Here is a 12,767-nt window from a genome sequence, read left to right as displayed (position 1 = left end):
CTATCAATAGATGGGATTTTCTTAACCACTGTGTAAACAAAACAAAAAGCTGGAACAAATGTTTTTGAGCTTCTTTGAGCTCTTTGGGGCACAAGCTCCTCTCGAATATGTGAGTTTGGTGGGGTTTTTTTTTTTTTATGTTTGTAGGAGTCTGAGAAAGCCATAGTGTGCATGGACAGATTGGCCAACATGGAGGGGAGTTTCTAGGCAGAAAAAAAAAAAAAAGAGAGCTCAAAAGCCTGTAGGAGCCGCTGCTTTGAGCTGCAATGTGCATGAACCCTTACTCTGACTTGAACCTACTGGGTGAGCTGACCTGTAACTGGGACTTTGCAATATTGCATATGCTGTGGCTGGGACTGATGAGAAGAGCTCCATGTGTTGTTTTAACCACTTCCCGCAAGCCGCCGTAGCTGTATGTCGGTAGGACGAAGTGGATGTATCAGGGTATAGCCTGCAGCAGCTGCACTCTATACCCCGGTACCGTTTTTTAGATAAAAACATAAAATATTGCAATGACCGCCATTTTATTCTCTAGAGTCTTTGCTAATATATATATATATATATATATATATATATATATATATATATATATATATATATATATATATAAATAATGTTTGGGGGTTCCAACTATTTTTCTAGCACAAAATACTGATTTTAACTTGTAAACAACAAGCGTCAAAACAAGGCTTGGCCCTTAAGTGGTTAAGCTGCCCATGAAGACAAAGACTGTTGTCATCTTCTGTTTTGCTGAATAGAACATATTTTAAGTTGATTGAACGGTTTCCCAGCCGCCTGTTTACCCCTCGGATACTGACAATTGGTGGAGATTATGGGGTGCGGGTCAAACCCATGTCCTGGGTTAAAGCTGCCCAGACTATAAAAGCATCAGATAAAGCAATGGAGGAACTGATTAAGCAACTTATACTGGATAATACACAAGCACAGGCCCACCAGGAGCGGGTCCTGGCAGAGACAGTCGCTGCTCAACAAGAGACAAACTGCTTACTGGTTGAACAGACAGTGGGGTTTACAGAAGGCAGTGACCCATCAGGCTGGGAAATGGCTCCGGTGTAAAGAGTTGACCCACGGAAAGCAGTGCAGTTAACCATGCAAAAGATGACAGCCACAGATAATGTTGAAGCTTCTATGGCAATATCTGAGTGGATTGCAACAAGGGTGTCAGGAACCATAAATCAGACTGAGACAGAAAATGCAGTGAAAAAAAAAAATATCACACCTTTATTGTAATAGAAACAAATAGTACAGATCAGGAACATGATCAAAACATAAGCCAGGGTTCGGAAGCCAAAACCAGTAATCAGATGAGCCGGTAATCAGGAAGCCAGAGATCAGCGTAGTCGGAAGCCAAAGATCAGGAACCAGAAGGGACGTCAGCCGGGCAAAGTCTTCAACAGGAACTCAGCCGAGACACTCAGGATATGATAAATAAGGCGAAGGCACAAAAGACATGAACAAGGCAGTATAAATAGCCAGAAGGGGCTGGCTGTAGGCTGGACTGATGAGGCAGGTAATGTTATCCAGGTGAGCCACTGTGGCTGGTAATTAACCGACAGCAAAAGTGCCCCATTGTTGGTGTCAGTGGGAGGAATAGTCCCCCAAGGGCCGGAGAAAGGCTACCAAAGGGTCATATATGTCCCTCGGGACGCATTTTTGAGGCACCTGTTCCAGGAGGTCAGGACTCTGTGCAAACCAGTAAAGTTCCTCCACCCTGAACTTGCTCATCCATGTCTTTAGGGACCTTGCTGTGTGCATTGGTCCAAATCATTTGGTGGAGGGAGGATTATGGTGTTTGGATGTTTTTCAGGGTTTGGGCTTGGCCTCTAAGTTCCAGTGAAGGAAACTCTTAAGACATAAGCATACCAAGACATTTTGGACAATTTCATGCTCCCAACGTTGTGGGAACAGTTTGGAGACGACCACTTCCAACATGACTGCCCACCAGTGCACAAAGCAAGGTCCATAAAGACATGGAGGAGTGAGTTTGAGGTGGAGGAATTTGACTGGCCTGTGCAGAGTCCTGACCTCAACCCGACGGAACACCTTTGGGATGAATTAGAGCGGAGATCGTGAGCCAAGCTTTCTCGTCCAAATTAAGTGCCTAACCTCACAAATGGGCTTCTGGAAGAATGGTCAAACACTCCCATAGACACCCTCCTAAACCTTGTGGACAGCCTTCCCAGAAGAGTTGAAGCCGTTATTACTGCAAAGGGCGGGGCCAACTCAATATTGAACAGACGTCCACCAGCCTCTCTGACCAGCTGCTTAACCACTAGCTGACCAGCCGCCGCAGTTATACGGTGGCAGGTCAGTTCGGCTGCGCAGAATCACGTAGGTATACGTCATTTCGCATTCCAGCCATTAGGGGCACGCGCCCCCACTTGCCCCTGGTGCCGACGCACGCGATCACCGTCGGGCACCCGCAATCGCTCGTTACAGAGCGAGAACTGGGAGCTGTGTGTGTGAACACACAGCTCCCAGTCCTATCAGGGGGAGAAATGACTGATCGCATGTTCATACAATGTATGAACGGCGATCTGTCATTTCCCCCAGTCAGTACCACCCCCCACCTTCAGTTAGAACACACCTAGGGAACATAATTAACCCCTTCCTCACTCCCTAGTGTTAACCCCTTCCCTGCCAGTGACATTTTTACAGTAATCAATGCATTTTTATAGCACTGATCGCTATAAAAATGCCAATGGTCCCAAAAATGTGTCAGAAGTGTCCGCCGTAATGTCGCAGTACCGATAAAAATTGCTGTTCGCCGCCATTACTAGTAAGAAAAAAATATTAATAAAACTATCCCCTATTTTTGTAGACGCTATAACTTTTGCGCAAACCAATCAATATACGCTTATTGCGATTTTTTTACAAAAAATATGTAGAAGAATAAATATCGGCCTAAACTGAGGAAAAAAAAGATTTTTTATATATATATTTTTGGGGGATATTTATTATAGCAAAAAATTGTCGCTCTATTTTTGTTTATAGCACAAAAAAATTAAAACCGCAGATGTGATGAAATACCACCAAAATAAAGCTCTATTTGTGGGGAAAATGGACATCAATTTTGTTTGGGAGCCACGTCGCACGACCGCGCATTTGTCAGTTAAAGCGACGCAGTGCCGAATCGCAAAAAGTGGCCTGGTTATTGACCAGCAAAATGGTCCGGGGCTGAAGTGGTTAATAAACAAGTCCCCACCCTCTAATATTAACCCGCTCCTAAACCTGCACCAGGCTGACTCGTCTACAACAGAGCTCTTCATACTATGACCCTCCAGATGTTCAGGAACTACAATTCCCACCATGCCTAGTCATGTCTGTGAATGTCAGAGTATTACAATACCTCATGGGACGTGTAGTTCTGCAACAGCTGGAGGGCCGAAGTCTGGAGATCCCTGATCTACAAGATCAATAAGGAAGCTCACTCATATCAATTCTCTGCTGTTGCAAAAGGTTTCCTTCCCTAGTGGAAGATTTCCCGCACTCTGAACATGATTATGGACACTCACCTGTGTGAATTCTCTGATGTTTAACAAGAGTTCCTTTTCGAGTGAAAGATTTCCCGCACTCTGAACATGAATAAGGATGCTCACCCGTGTGAATTCTAAGATGTTGAACAAGGTTTCCTTTTTTAGTGAAAGATTTTCCGCACTCTGAACATGAGTAACGATGCTCACCTGTGTGAATTCTCTGATGTTTAACAAGGACTCCTTTATCATTGAAAGATTTCCCGCACTCTGAACATGAATAAGGACGCTCGCTGGGGTGAATTCTTTTTTTATGTGCAACAAGGGTTCCTTTTTTAGCGAAAGATTTCCCGCACTCTAAACATGAATAAGGACGCTCGCCTGTATGAATTCTAAGATGATTAACAAGGTCTCCTTTGCCAGTGAAAGATTTCCCGCACTCTGAACATGAATAAGGACGCTCACCTGTGTGAAGTCTCTGATGTGTAACAAGGTTTCTTTTGCCAGTGAAAGATTTCCCGCACTCTGAACATGAATAAGGACGCTCGCCTGTGTGAATTCTCTGATGTTTAACAAGGACTCCTTTATCATTGAAAGATTTCCCGCACTCTGAACATGAATAAGGACACTCCCTGGTGTGAATTCTTTTATGTTTAACAAGGGTTCCTTTTTCAGCGAAAGATTTCCCGCACTCTAAACATGAATAAGGACGCTCGCCTGTATGAATTCTAAGATGATTAACAAGCTCTCCTTTGCCAGTGAAAGATTTCCCGCACTCTGAACATGAATAAGGACGCTCACCGGTGTGAATTCTATGGTGTGTAACAAGATGTGATTTTTGAGTGAAAGATTTCCCGCACTCTGGACAAGGGAAAGGACGCTCACTCGTGTGAATTCTCTGGTGCCGAATAAGTTTTCCTTTATAACTGAAAGATTTCCCGCACTCTGAACATGAATAAGGAAATTCATTCGTGTGAATTCTCTGGTGTTCAGTAAGTGCTCCTTTCCGAGTGAAAGATTTCCCGCACTCTGAACATGAATAAGGACATTCACGCGTGTGAATTCTCTGGTGTTCAGCAAGTGCTCCTTTCCGAGTGAAAGATTTCCCGCACTCTGAACATGAATAAAGACATTCACCTGTGTGAAGTTTCTGGTGTCTAGTAAGTGTTCCTTTCTTAGTGAAAGATTTCCCGCACTCTGAACATGAGAATAGATTGTGCATTTGGTGCTCTCCTTCATGGGGTGAGGAAGATTCCTCGGGATTGGAAGGATCTGTTGATCTATCTGCAGTGTGAGATCTTACATGGATATTTACAATCATAGTATGTGATTGATGAGAAGATTCCCCCTGATCAGAGGGATCCATTGATGTCTCCGGACAGGAAGGTCTGTGATGTATATTTTGTGTATTTGGATTTCCTCCTGGAGGATCCTGTGTGATGACATTATCTTCTGACTTACAATCAGCAGATAATAGAAGATGTCTCTCCGAGGAATTCCTCACATCACATCCATCTGTTGGAAAGAAGGAAAAAAATATATAAAAAATCTCAGTAGATGACAAATAACTGGATATTTAGCTCACGTGTCACGTGGGTCTAACAGTCACCACTTTCACAGAGCTCTGGCATTGAACTGGGTACAACTGTAACATCAAAATATGGAGAAAAAACCTTCCTCCAAGATTTACAATGCTGGTGTCCTAGGGTGGCACCATCCCTCCTCCATCAGTGTGGAGACAACCTAAGCTGTTAGTGTAATGGTTTATTAAAGGGTTAGATCACCTCTACAGAAGAACTGTAAAGCTGAACTAACAGCAGATCCCCTCCCCCCCTCCTGGACCCCGCTTTACATGTGATGGCGCTGACCAATCAGAATCCATCTGGTCCATCCTGGCAGCTCAGTACCATTGGAGTGGTGAGAGAGTGCTGATAGTAGAGGATGGCTGAGGATAAGTACAGTGAGGACCGGGGGTGGGGGGTGAAGGGGGTCCGGTGTTCGGTAACCTTTACAGTTTTTCTGTATTAGGCAAACTAACCCTTTAATGTGACTTTAGGGGTCTGTTTGATCAGTGATGTCTCATCTGCCTTCCATTGAAGGTAATGAAGTACATATTGCGCTCCATTCGCTTTTTCCCCTCAACCACAACAACCCGGGAAAGTGACAGCCGGACCCGGAAGTGATGTCACCCACAGCGCTTCCAGGTTCTTATTAGGTAAGGGAGATCAGTGAATTAACATTCAATCACTCCCCCCTATGTGGCGACACCCACCATGGGGGTCCTGGACCCACAAGTGGGGTGAAACATGTCAGGGGTGCACGTGGGGAGAGAGGTGGTGTGGAAGTTATACAGCCACCTGATCACTTCCTCCTGACAGCCAACAGTCGGCTTGTCAGTGCTTAAACCCATCTGCTGCTGACGTATATCATATATTAGTGGCAAAGAAAAGGTTAATTGAGGCGGTACTCTGTATATATACACCTAATACACTGGTGTACCAGTATCTGTGACAACTCTGTATAAACTATTCATAGATATGGACTCCCTTGTCTAAATCACTGTCACTATCACTACTCCTGTCAGCCTTGTAACAGAAGGAAGGCGCCCCCATCCCTACAGTAAACCATTGCGCCTGGGGCAGCCACACACCTCCTGCCCACCCCTTGTCTAAATCACTGTCGCTATCACTACTCCTGTCAGCCTTGTAACAGAAGGAATGTGCCCCCATCCAGGTGTGGACTGATAACTCATGGGGCCCCCGGGCAATAGAAGATTATGGGGCCCCCGGGCTTACAGGTGGCCACCATGCCAGGAGGCAGTGCAGAGGCAGGGCAGCTAAAATCTCAGGATTTTCACATCAAAAGCATGTGGGTTTCAGACATATCAGGGACAGATGTAAAAAAAAAAAAAAAAAAAAATTGATTTTTACATACATCCCTGGTTTTATTGAGCCTGGCAACCCTGATGGGGCCCCCTAGTGGCATGGGGCCCTCAGGCAGTGCCCAAGAGTCCCAAGGGTCAGTCCCCCATGCCCCCATCCCTACAGTAAACCATTGTGCCTGGGGCAGCCACACCTCCAGCCCACCCCTTGTCCCGGCCCTGCTTGGAGCCCATCCAGGGGTCCTGCTGAGGGGAATCTCCACCACACAGTTCAGCTCTTTACAGCGTCCTCACTGATCACCTCCCATACAGGAACAGACCACGAGGTCCGATCCGGTTCAGAATCAGGAAGTGACCCATGCAGGGGAAGGAACATCACAGCACCAAGTGGTAACTCTTACCACACCGCACATTAACCCTTTAGTAGGCAAACACATATTTAACCTTTTAGAACCTGCCTATAGGATGATGTGAAGATCTGATAATTATCTAACATTTTTTTTTACACTACAAGCCTTATACTTATGCCGCCTACACAAGACCGTTTTTCATGACGAGAAAAATGCAATTTTTTAAATTGGACATTAAAAACGATCGTGTGTAGGCCACATAGCATTTTTGTTGAAAAATGCCTATTAAAAATTTAGAGCAAGCTCTATTTTTTCACGTCATGAAAAATGGTCGTGTGTAGGCTTTAACGATGGGAAAAAAAACGTGCATGCTCAGAAGTAAGTTATGAGAAGGGAAATTTGAATAATCAAGCCCAAAGGGTGCCACCATTCGAATGGAACATCCTCTTTATAGTGCCGTTGTCTTTCCTGCGCTTTGCTCGAGCATTTTTTTTTTCACGATCGTGTGTGTGCAAGGCAGGCTTGACAAGAATCACGTTGAGAAAAACGTTGTTTTTTTTCCATGACATTAACCACTTCCATACCAGGCACTTACGCACCTTCCCGCCCAAGCCAATTTTCAGCTTTCAGCACTGTCGCACTTTGAATGGCAATTGCGCGGTCATGCTACACTGTACCCAAACAAAATTGGCGTCCTTTTTTCCCCACAAATAGAGCTTTCTTTTGGTGGTATTTGATCACCTCTGCGATTTTTTTTTTTTTGTGCAACAACTAAAAAAAGACTGAAAATTTTGAAAAAAAATTACTTTATTTTATTCTGTTAATTTTTTTGTAAATAAGTAAGTTTTCTCTTTCAATTACGGGCACTGATGTGGCGGCACTGATGGGCACCGATGAGATGGCACTGATGGACATCGATGAGGTAGTACTGATGGGCACAGATGAGGTGGCACTGATTGGCGGCGCTGGTATGCGGCACTGATGGGCACTCATAGGCGGCACTGATGGGCACACATAGGCGGCACTGATGGGCACTCATGGGCGGCACTTATGGGTGGCACTGATGGATAATTATGGGTGGCACAGATGGGCACTGATAGGTGGGCACTGGGCATGGATGGACACTGTGGGGTGGTACTGATGGACACTGTGGGGCAGCACTTATTTATCAATGTTGCCAGTCAGTGCCCATTTGTGGGCACTGATTGGCATCTTTTTAATTTTTTGCTTCTTTTTTTTTTTTTTTTTTTTCACTGACTTTTTTTTTTGCCCCCCTTTTTTTTTTGTCTGGCCTTCCCTGGTGGTCCAGTGTGGCGATCCGTGGGGGGGCTGCGCTGATAAACAATCAGCGTGAACCCCCCCTGTCAGGAGAGCCGCCGATCAGCTCTCCTCTACTCGCGTCTGTCAGATGCAAGTGAGGAAGAGCCATCAACGGCTCTTCCTGTTTACATCGTGATCAGCCGTGATTGGACACGGCTGATCACGTGGTAAAGAGCCTCCGCCGGAGGCTCTTTACCGAGATCGGAGATGCAGGGTGTCAGACTGACACCCCGCATCACCGATCGCCACGCACCCCAACGGGCGCGCGGGGCATGAAATCCTGCAGGACGTCTATGGACGTCCAGTCAGGATTTCAGAACCACTTCCCGGACGTAAATCCCCTATGGACCAGGCTGGAAGTGGTTAAAAACGGTTGTGTGTACGCGGCATAAAAAGTAAAATGAGACTTTGACCTGTTTTTTCCACAATGTCTGTTACCTACCTGTGTCACAAGGTAGAGAAATGTCCTCCTGTTCACTTTTCATAATCACCCCAACCTCCTCCGTGAATGGCTGATCACCCCCCACATACGTCTCTACTTCTTCTTCTTTAACCTCAGCTTTTATATTAATCCGTTCTTCACCCTACACCAAAATAATAGAAAACATCAATTAAAGTCACCTCAAGGCAGATAAAGGACACAAATGACACGTCATTCAGTATGTCGAAGAAAAACAAGAGACCTACCTGATGATGGTGAGGGATGGTGTGATCCTCCTGTGTGGAATCCCGGGAATACAGAGGCTCACCCTCTACCAAAGACTGCTGATCCCCGGACTTCTCTTCTTTTTCAACTTTAACCTCAACTTTGATATCTTTCAGTTCTTCACCCTAAACCCCAAATATGATAAAAACAGATTTATAAAAGGAAACCAGGGATTAAATAGAAGAATGTTATTTCGAAGCGAAGAATTCTACAACATATTTGAGTTCAAATTGTTCAGCCCCACCTACCTGATGATGGTGAGGGATGGTGTGACCTTCCTGTGTGGAATCCCACAGAGGACGGGGACATCTCTCTGGTGGGTTCCCATTACTGGATCCATCTGTAGGAAACACACACACTGACTGAATACATTGTTTCTATGTGTTTATCAGATGATGGGGGATCTAGGTGGACCCTCCGTACTGCTCTCTTCTTTACAATAAAGTCTCCTCTTACCCGGTGATGTGAGGGGCGGCTGATTCTCCATCACGACGTCCTTGTAGAGATCCTTGTGTCCTTTTTAATAAATTTATATTATTACTTCCTCTTCTGCCAGTTCCAACAATGTTTTCTCTTTACTTCCTCACAACTCACCCAGGACGTACTTTTTAACCCCTACATCACTTCCTGTTCATCTATCACTTCCTGTCTGCACCTGACATCACTTCCTCTCCAGCTTTTTTTTTTCTCTTCCTGTGTCTGTACAATCACACTCCTCTTGTCTCCATAATAGGAAAAGATCTCCATCTCTATATTTATTATGTGTCTGTTCTACAGTCCAGCAACTCCAGATGCATAGTTGGATAAATTGCTCAATATTCACAATGTATCTGGTTTATAATTCAGAGGCTCTGGATGGATTCTACCCGGTGAGGAGTACAAAGTGTGTCTTTGCCTACAGCATAACTCCCAACTGTCCCTGATTTCGAGGGACTGTCCCTGATTTGGAGCAATGTCCCTCTTTCCCCCTTATTTGTCCTTCATTTTGGTCAGATCTATTTAGTATATAAAATGCACTTTTTATCTTTCAAAGGGTAAACACCTTTGCTAAACCTTTCATCCAAAATCTAAATTGCTGCATGTGTACATTTTAAAAGCCAATATAAAGGAATAGTAGTGGTACAACAAGTCCTTGTGTATTTATTTAACCTTTTTTTTTTTTAATTCTCCTTTAAGGGGGTGTGGCAGAGGGTGTGTCCTATGCCTACATACGTTTGTTAGTAGGTGTCCCTCATTCCAATCTCAAAATGTTGGGAGGTGTGCCTACAGTCAAGCATGATGGTGGGAGTGTCATGGTCTTTGGCTGCATGAGTCCTGCCGACACCGGGGAGCTACAGTTCAGTGAGGGAACCATGAATGCCAACATGTACTGTGACATACTGAAGCAGAGCATGATCCCCTCCCTTCGGAACCTGGGCCGCAAAGCAGTATTCCAACATGATAACCCGAACACACCTCCAAGATGACCACTGCCTTGCTAAAGAAGCTGAGGGTAAAGGTGATGGACTGACCAAGCATGTCTCCAGACCTAAACCCTATTGAGCATCTGTAAGGCATCCTCAAACAGAAGGTGGAGGAGCGCAAGGCCTCTAACACCCACTAGCTCTGTTATGTTGTCATGGAGGAGTGGAAGAGGACTCCAGAGGCAACCTGTGAAGCTCTGGTAAACTCCATGTCCAAGAGGGTTAAGACATTGCTGGCAAAATAATGGTGGCCACACAAAATATTGACAATTTGGGCATCATTTTAACATTTTCACTTAGGGGTGTACTCACTTTTGTTGCCAGCAGTTTAAACATTAATGGCTGTGTGTTGATTTATTTTGAGGGGACAGCAAATTTACACCGTTATACCAGTTGTACAAGAATGTATCGACATCTTGGCACCCACCATAACACACCTCATAAATCAATCAAAGAAGGTATTATTCCGATCTCCCTCAAGCAAGGCAAACCCCTCCTAAAGAAACCCAACCTCGACCCCAAAGACCCAAACTAACACAGACCAGTAACAAGCCTTAACGCCATCTCCCAGATCATTGAGAAAGCAGTAGTACAACAGCTACAACTCCATTTGGACACCTACAAACTCCTGGACCCACTACCATCTGGTTTCCGCCCAGGCCACGGGACAGAAACTGCACTTCTCAAAATATGGGTTGACGCCCTCGAAGCAGCAGATGATGGAGAATCATGTCTCCTGGTGCTGCTGGACCTCAGCACAGCTTTCGACACAGTAGACCACAAAACTCTGCTCTCTCGTCTCACAGAAGTAGACGGAGTCGCAGTCTCTGATCTACCCTGGTTCGCATCCTTCCTAGAGAATTGATCCCAGACAATGAAACTAGGAGCTTTCACTTCGGAAGCATGTACAATTACGTGCTCTTCAACATGCACACCACCCACCATCCTTGGGCAAATCATCTCCCCAAGCTCCAAAGTCAAAAGCCTTGGAGTCATCTTTGACTCAGACATGACTATAGACGCACAAATAGGATCAGTAGTCAACGGATCTCACTACCTTCTCCGCCTGCTGTGTAGACTCATCCCGGAAGAGGACACAGCAGTAGTAGTTGGAACAATCATCAATTCCCGACTACGCAAACTCCCTCTACCTCGGACTCCCCAAATACCAAATTTTGCATCTACAAGTCATCCAGAACACAGCAGCCAGACTGGTAATGGGAAAAAAAAACTGGGAATCAATCACCCCTACGTGAGGACCTTCCATTGGCTAACTACGAAGGATCGGGTTACATTCAAGACCCTCTGCCTCACTCACAAATTTACCGATTTACCGCGATCTGTGATGCGCCGGGTCTTCTAGACAGGGGGCGCGCGAGTGAAGGATTCTGGGAGGACGTCCTCCCAGAATAACTCCACCGCGCTGTAGACGTCTTTTGTCTATGGCGCGGTGGGGAAGAGGTTAAGGGGAACTACACGCCAAAATGTAAAAAAAATATGGTGCAGGGGTCCCCTCCAAAATCCATACCAGGACCTTCAAGTCTGGTATGGATTTTAACCACTTAAAGTGGAAGTTCACCCTAAAAAAGAATTTCTAACAGCATACTAAGTACATTTACTTTTGACAGGTCATTTTTTTTTCTCTGTACATACCTTTATATCCTGATTTTGTCCAGGGCTTCCGCGTTCTGATGACCCCGGTACTGGGCGTTCCTATCCCAGCCTCAGGGTTCCGATGACTGCGGGACTGGGTGTTCCTATCCTTCCGTTCGATGATTGATGGCTTGTGAAACAGGTTCCCTGTCGCACAACGCGCGTCACCAGATTCCCGGAGATAGCCGAGCTGCGAGTCGGCATTATACGGCGCCAGCGCCCGCCGTGTAGAGCTTACTGCGCAGGCGCCGTATAGTGCCGACTCGCAGCTCGGCTATTTCCGGAAATCTGTTGATGAGCGTTGTGCGACAGGGGACCTGTTTCACAAGCCATCAATCAATCGAACCGAAGGATAGGAACGCGCAGTCATCGGAACCCGGAAGCCCTGGACAAAATCAGGATATAAAGGTATGTACAGAGAAAAAAAAAATGACCTCCCGAAAATAAATGTCCTTAGTATCATTAGTATGCTAGATCTAATTTTAAAAAATGTTTTTTTTTGGGTGAACCCCCGCTTTAAGATCTGGACCTTTAGGCAGCTAAAGGATCCGGCCAGGTTTTGCGATTCGGCACTGCGTCGCTTTAACAGACAATTGCGCGGTCGTGCGACGTGGCTCCCAAACAAAATTGGCGTCCTATTTTTCCCACAAATAGAGCTTTTCTTTGGTGGTATTAGATCACCTCTGCGGTTTTTATTTTTTGCGCTTTAAACAAAAATAGAGCGAAAATTATGAAAAAAATTCAATATTTTTTACTTTTTGCTATAATAAATATCCCCAAAACAGATATAAAAAAAACATTTTTTTCCTCAGTTTAGGCCGATACGTATTCTTCTACCTATTTTTTGTTAAAAAAAAAAAAAAAAAATCACAAATAAGCGTTTATCGGTTGGTTTGCGCA

The 12,767-nt window shown here is 45.1% G+C and overlaps 2 protein-coding genes across 3 annotated transcripts in view; both read right to left on the bottom strand.

The window, feature by feature from the left end:
• Positions 1–12,767, bottom strand: part of LOC120910546 (zinc finger protein 850-like) — a 1,103,195-nt gene that overhangs the window by 771,526 nt on the left and 318,902 nt on the right.
• On the bottom strand, positions 3,157–9,035 carry LOC120910086 (gastrula zinc finger protein XlCGF26.1-like). 2 transcript variants are annotated; one of them, XM_040321948.1, is made up of 4 exons: positions 9,000–9,035; positions 8,733–8,876; positions 8,488–8,629; positions 3,157–5,009 (listed from the first exon to the last, which is right to left on the bottom strand). In XM_040321948.1, the coding sequence occupies exons 3-4, from the start codon at positions 8,528–8,530 to the stop codon at positions 3,523–3,525; spliced, it is 1,530 nt and encodes a 509-aa protein (XP_040177882.1). In that variant the 5' UTR covers positions 8,531–8,629; positions 8,733–8,876; positions 9,000–9,035; the 3' UTR covers positions 3,157–3,522. The 2 variants fall into 2 exon arrangements, with proteins under 2 accessions (XP_040177882.1, XP_040177881.1); XM_040321947.1 differs by lacking the exon at positions 8,733–8,876 and having other exon boundaries at positions 3,159–5,009; positions 9,000–9,034.

Source organism: Rana temporaria, chromosome 8 (assembly GCF_905171775.1).
Source record: "Rana temporaria chromosome 8, aRanTem1.1, whole genome shotgun sequence".
NCBI lineage: Eukaryota > Metazoa > Chordata > Amphibia > Anura > Ranidae > Rana > Rana temporaria.
Note: the sequence above shows the minus strand (reverse complement) of the source record. Positions and strands in the feature narration are given on the sequence as shown.

Bases quoted from the DNA above. Each gene is read 5' to 3' on its own strand.
- LOC120910086 (XM_040321948.1), bottom strand. From the start codon at position 8,530: ATGAAAAGTGAACAGGAGGACATTTCTCTACCTTGTGACACAG. The intron at 5,010-8,487 runs GTAGGTAACAGA...TCTTTCCAACAG, and splicing joins TTCTCTACCTTGTGACACAG to ATGGATGTGATGTGAGGAAT.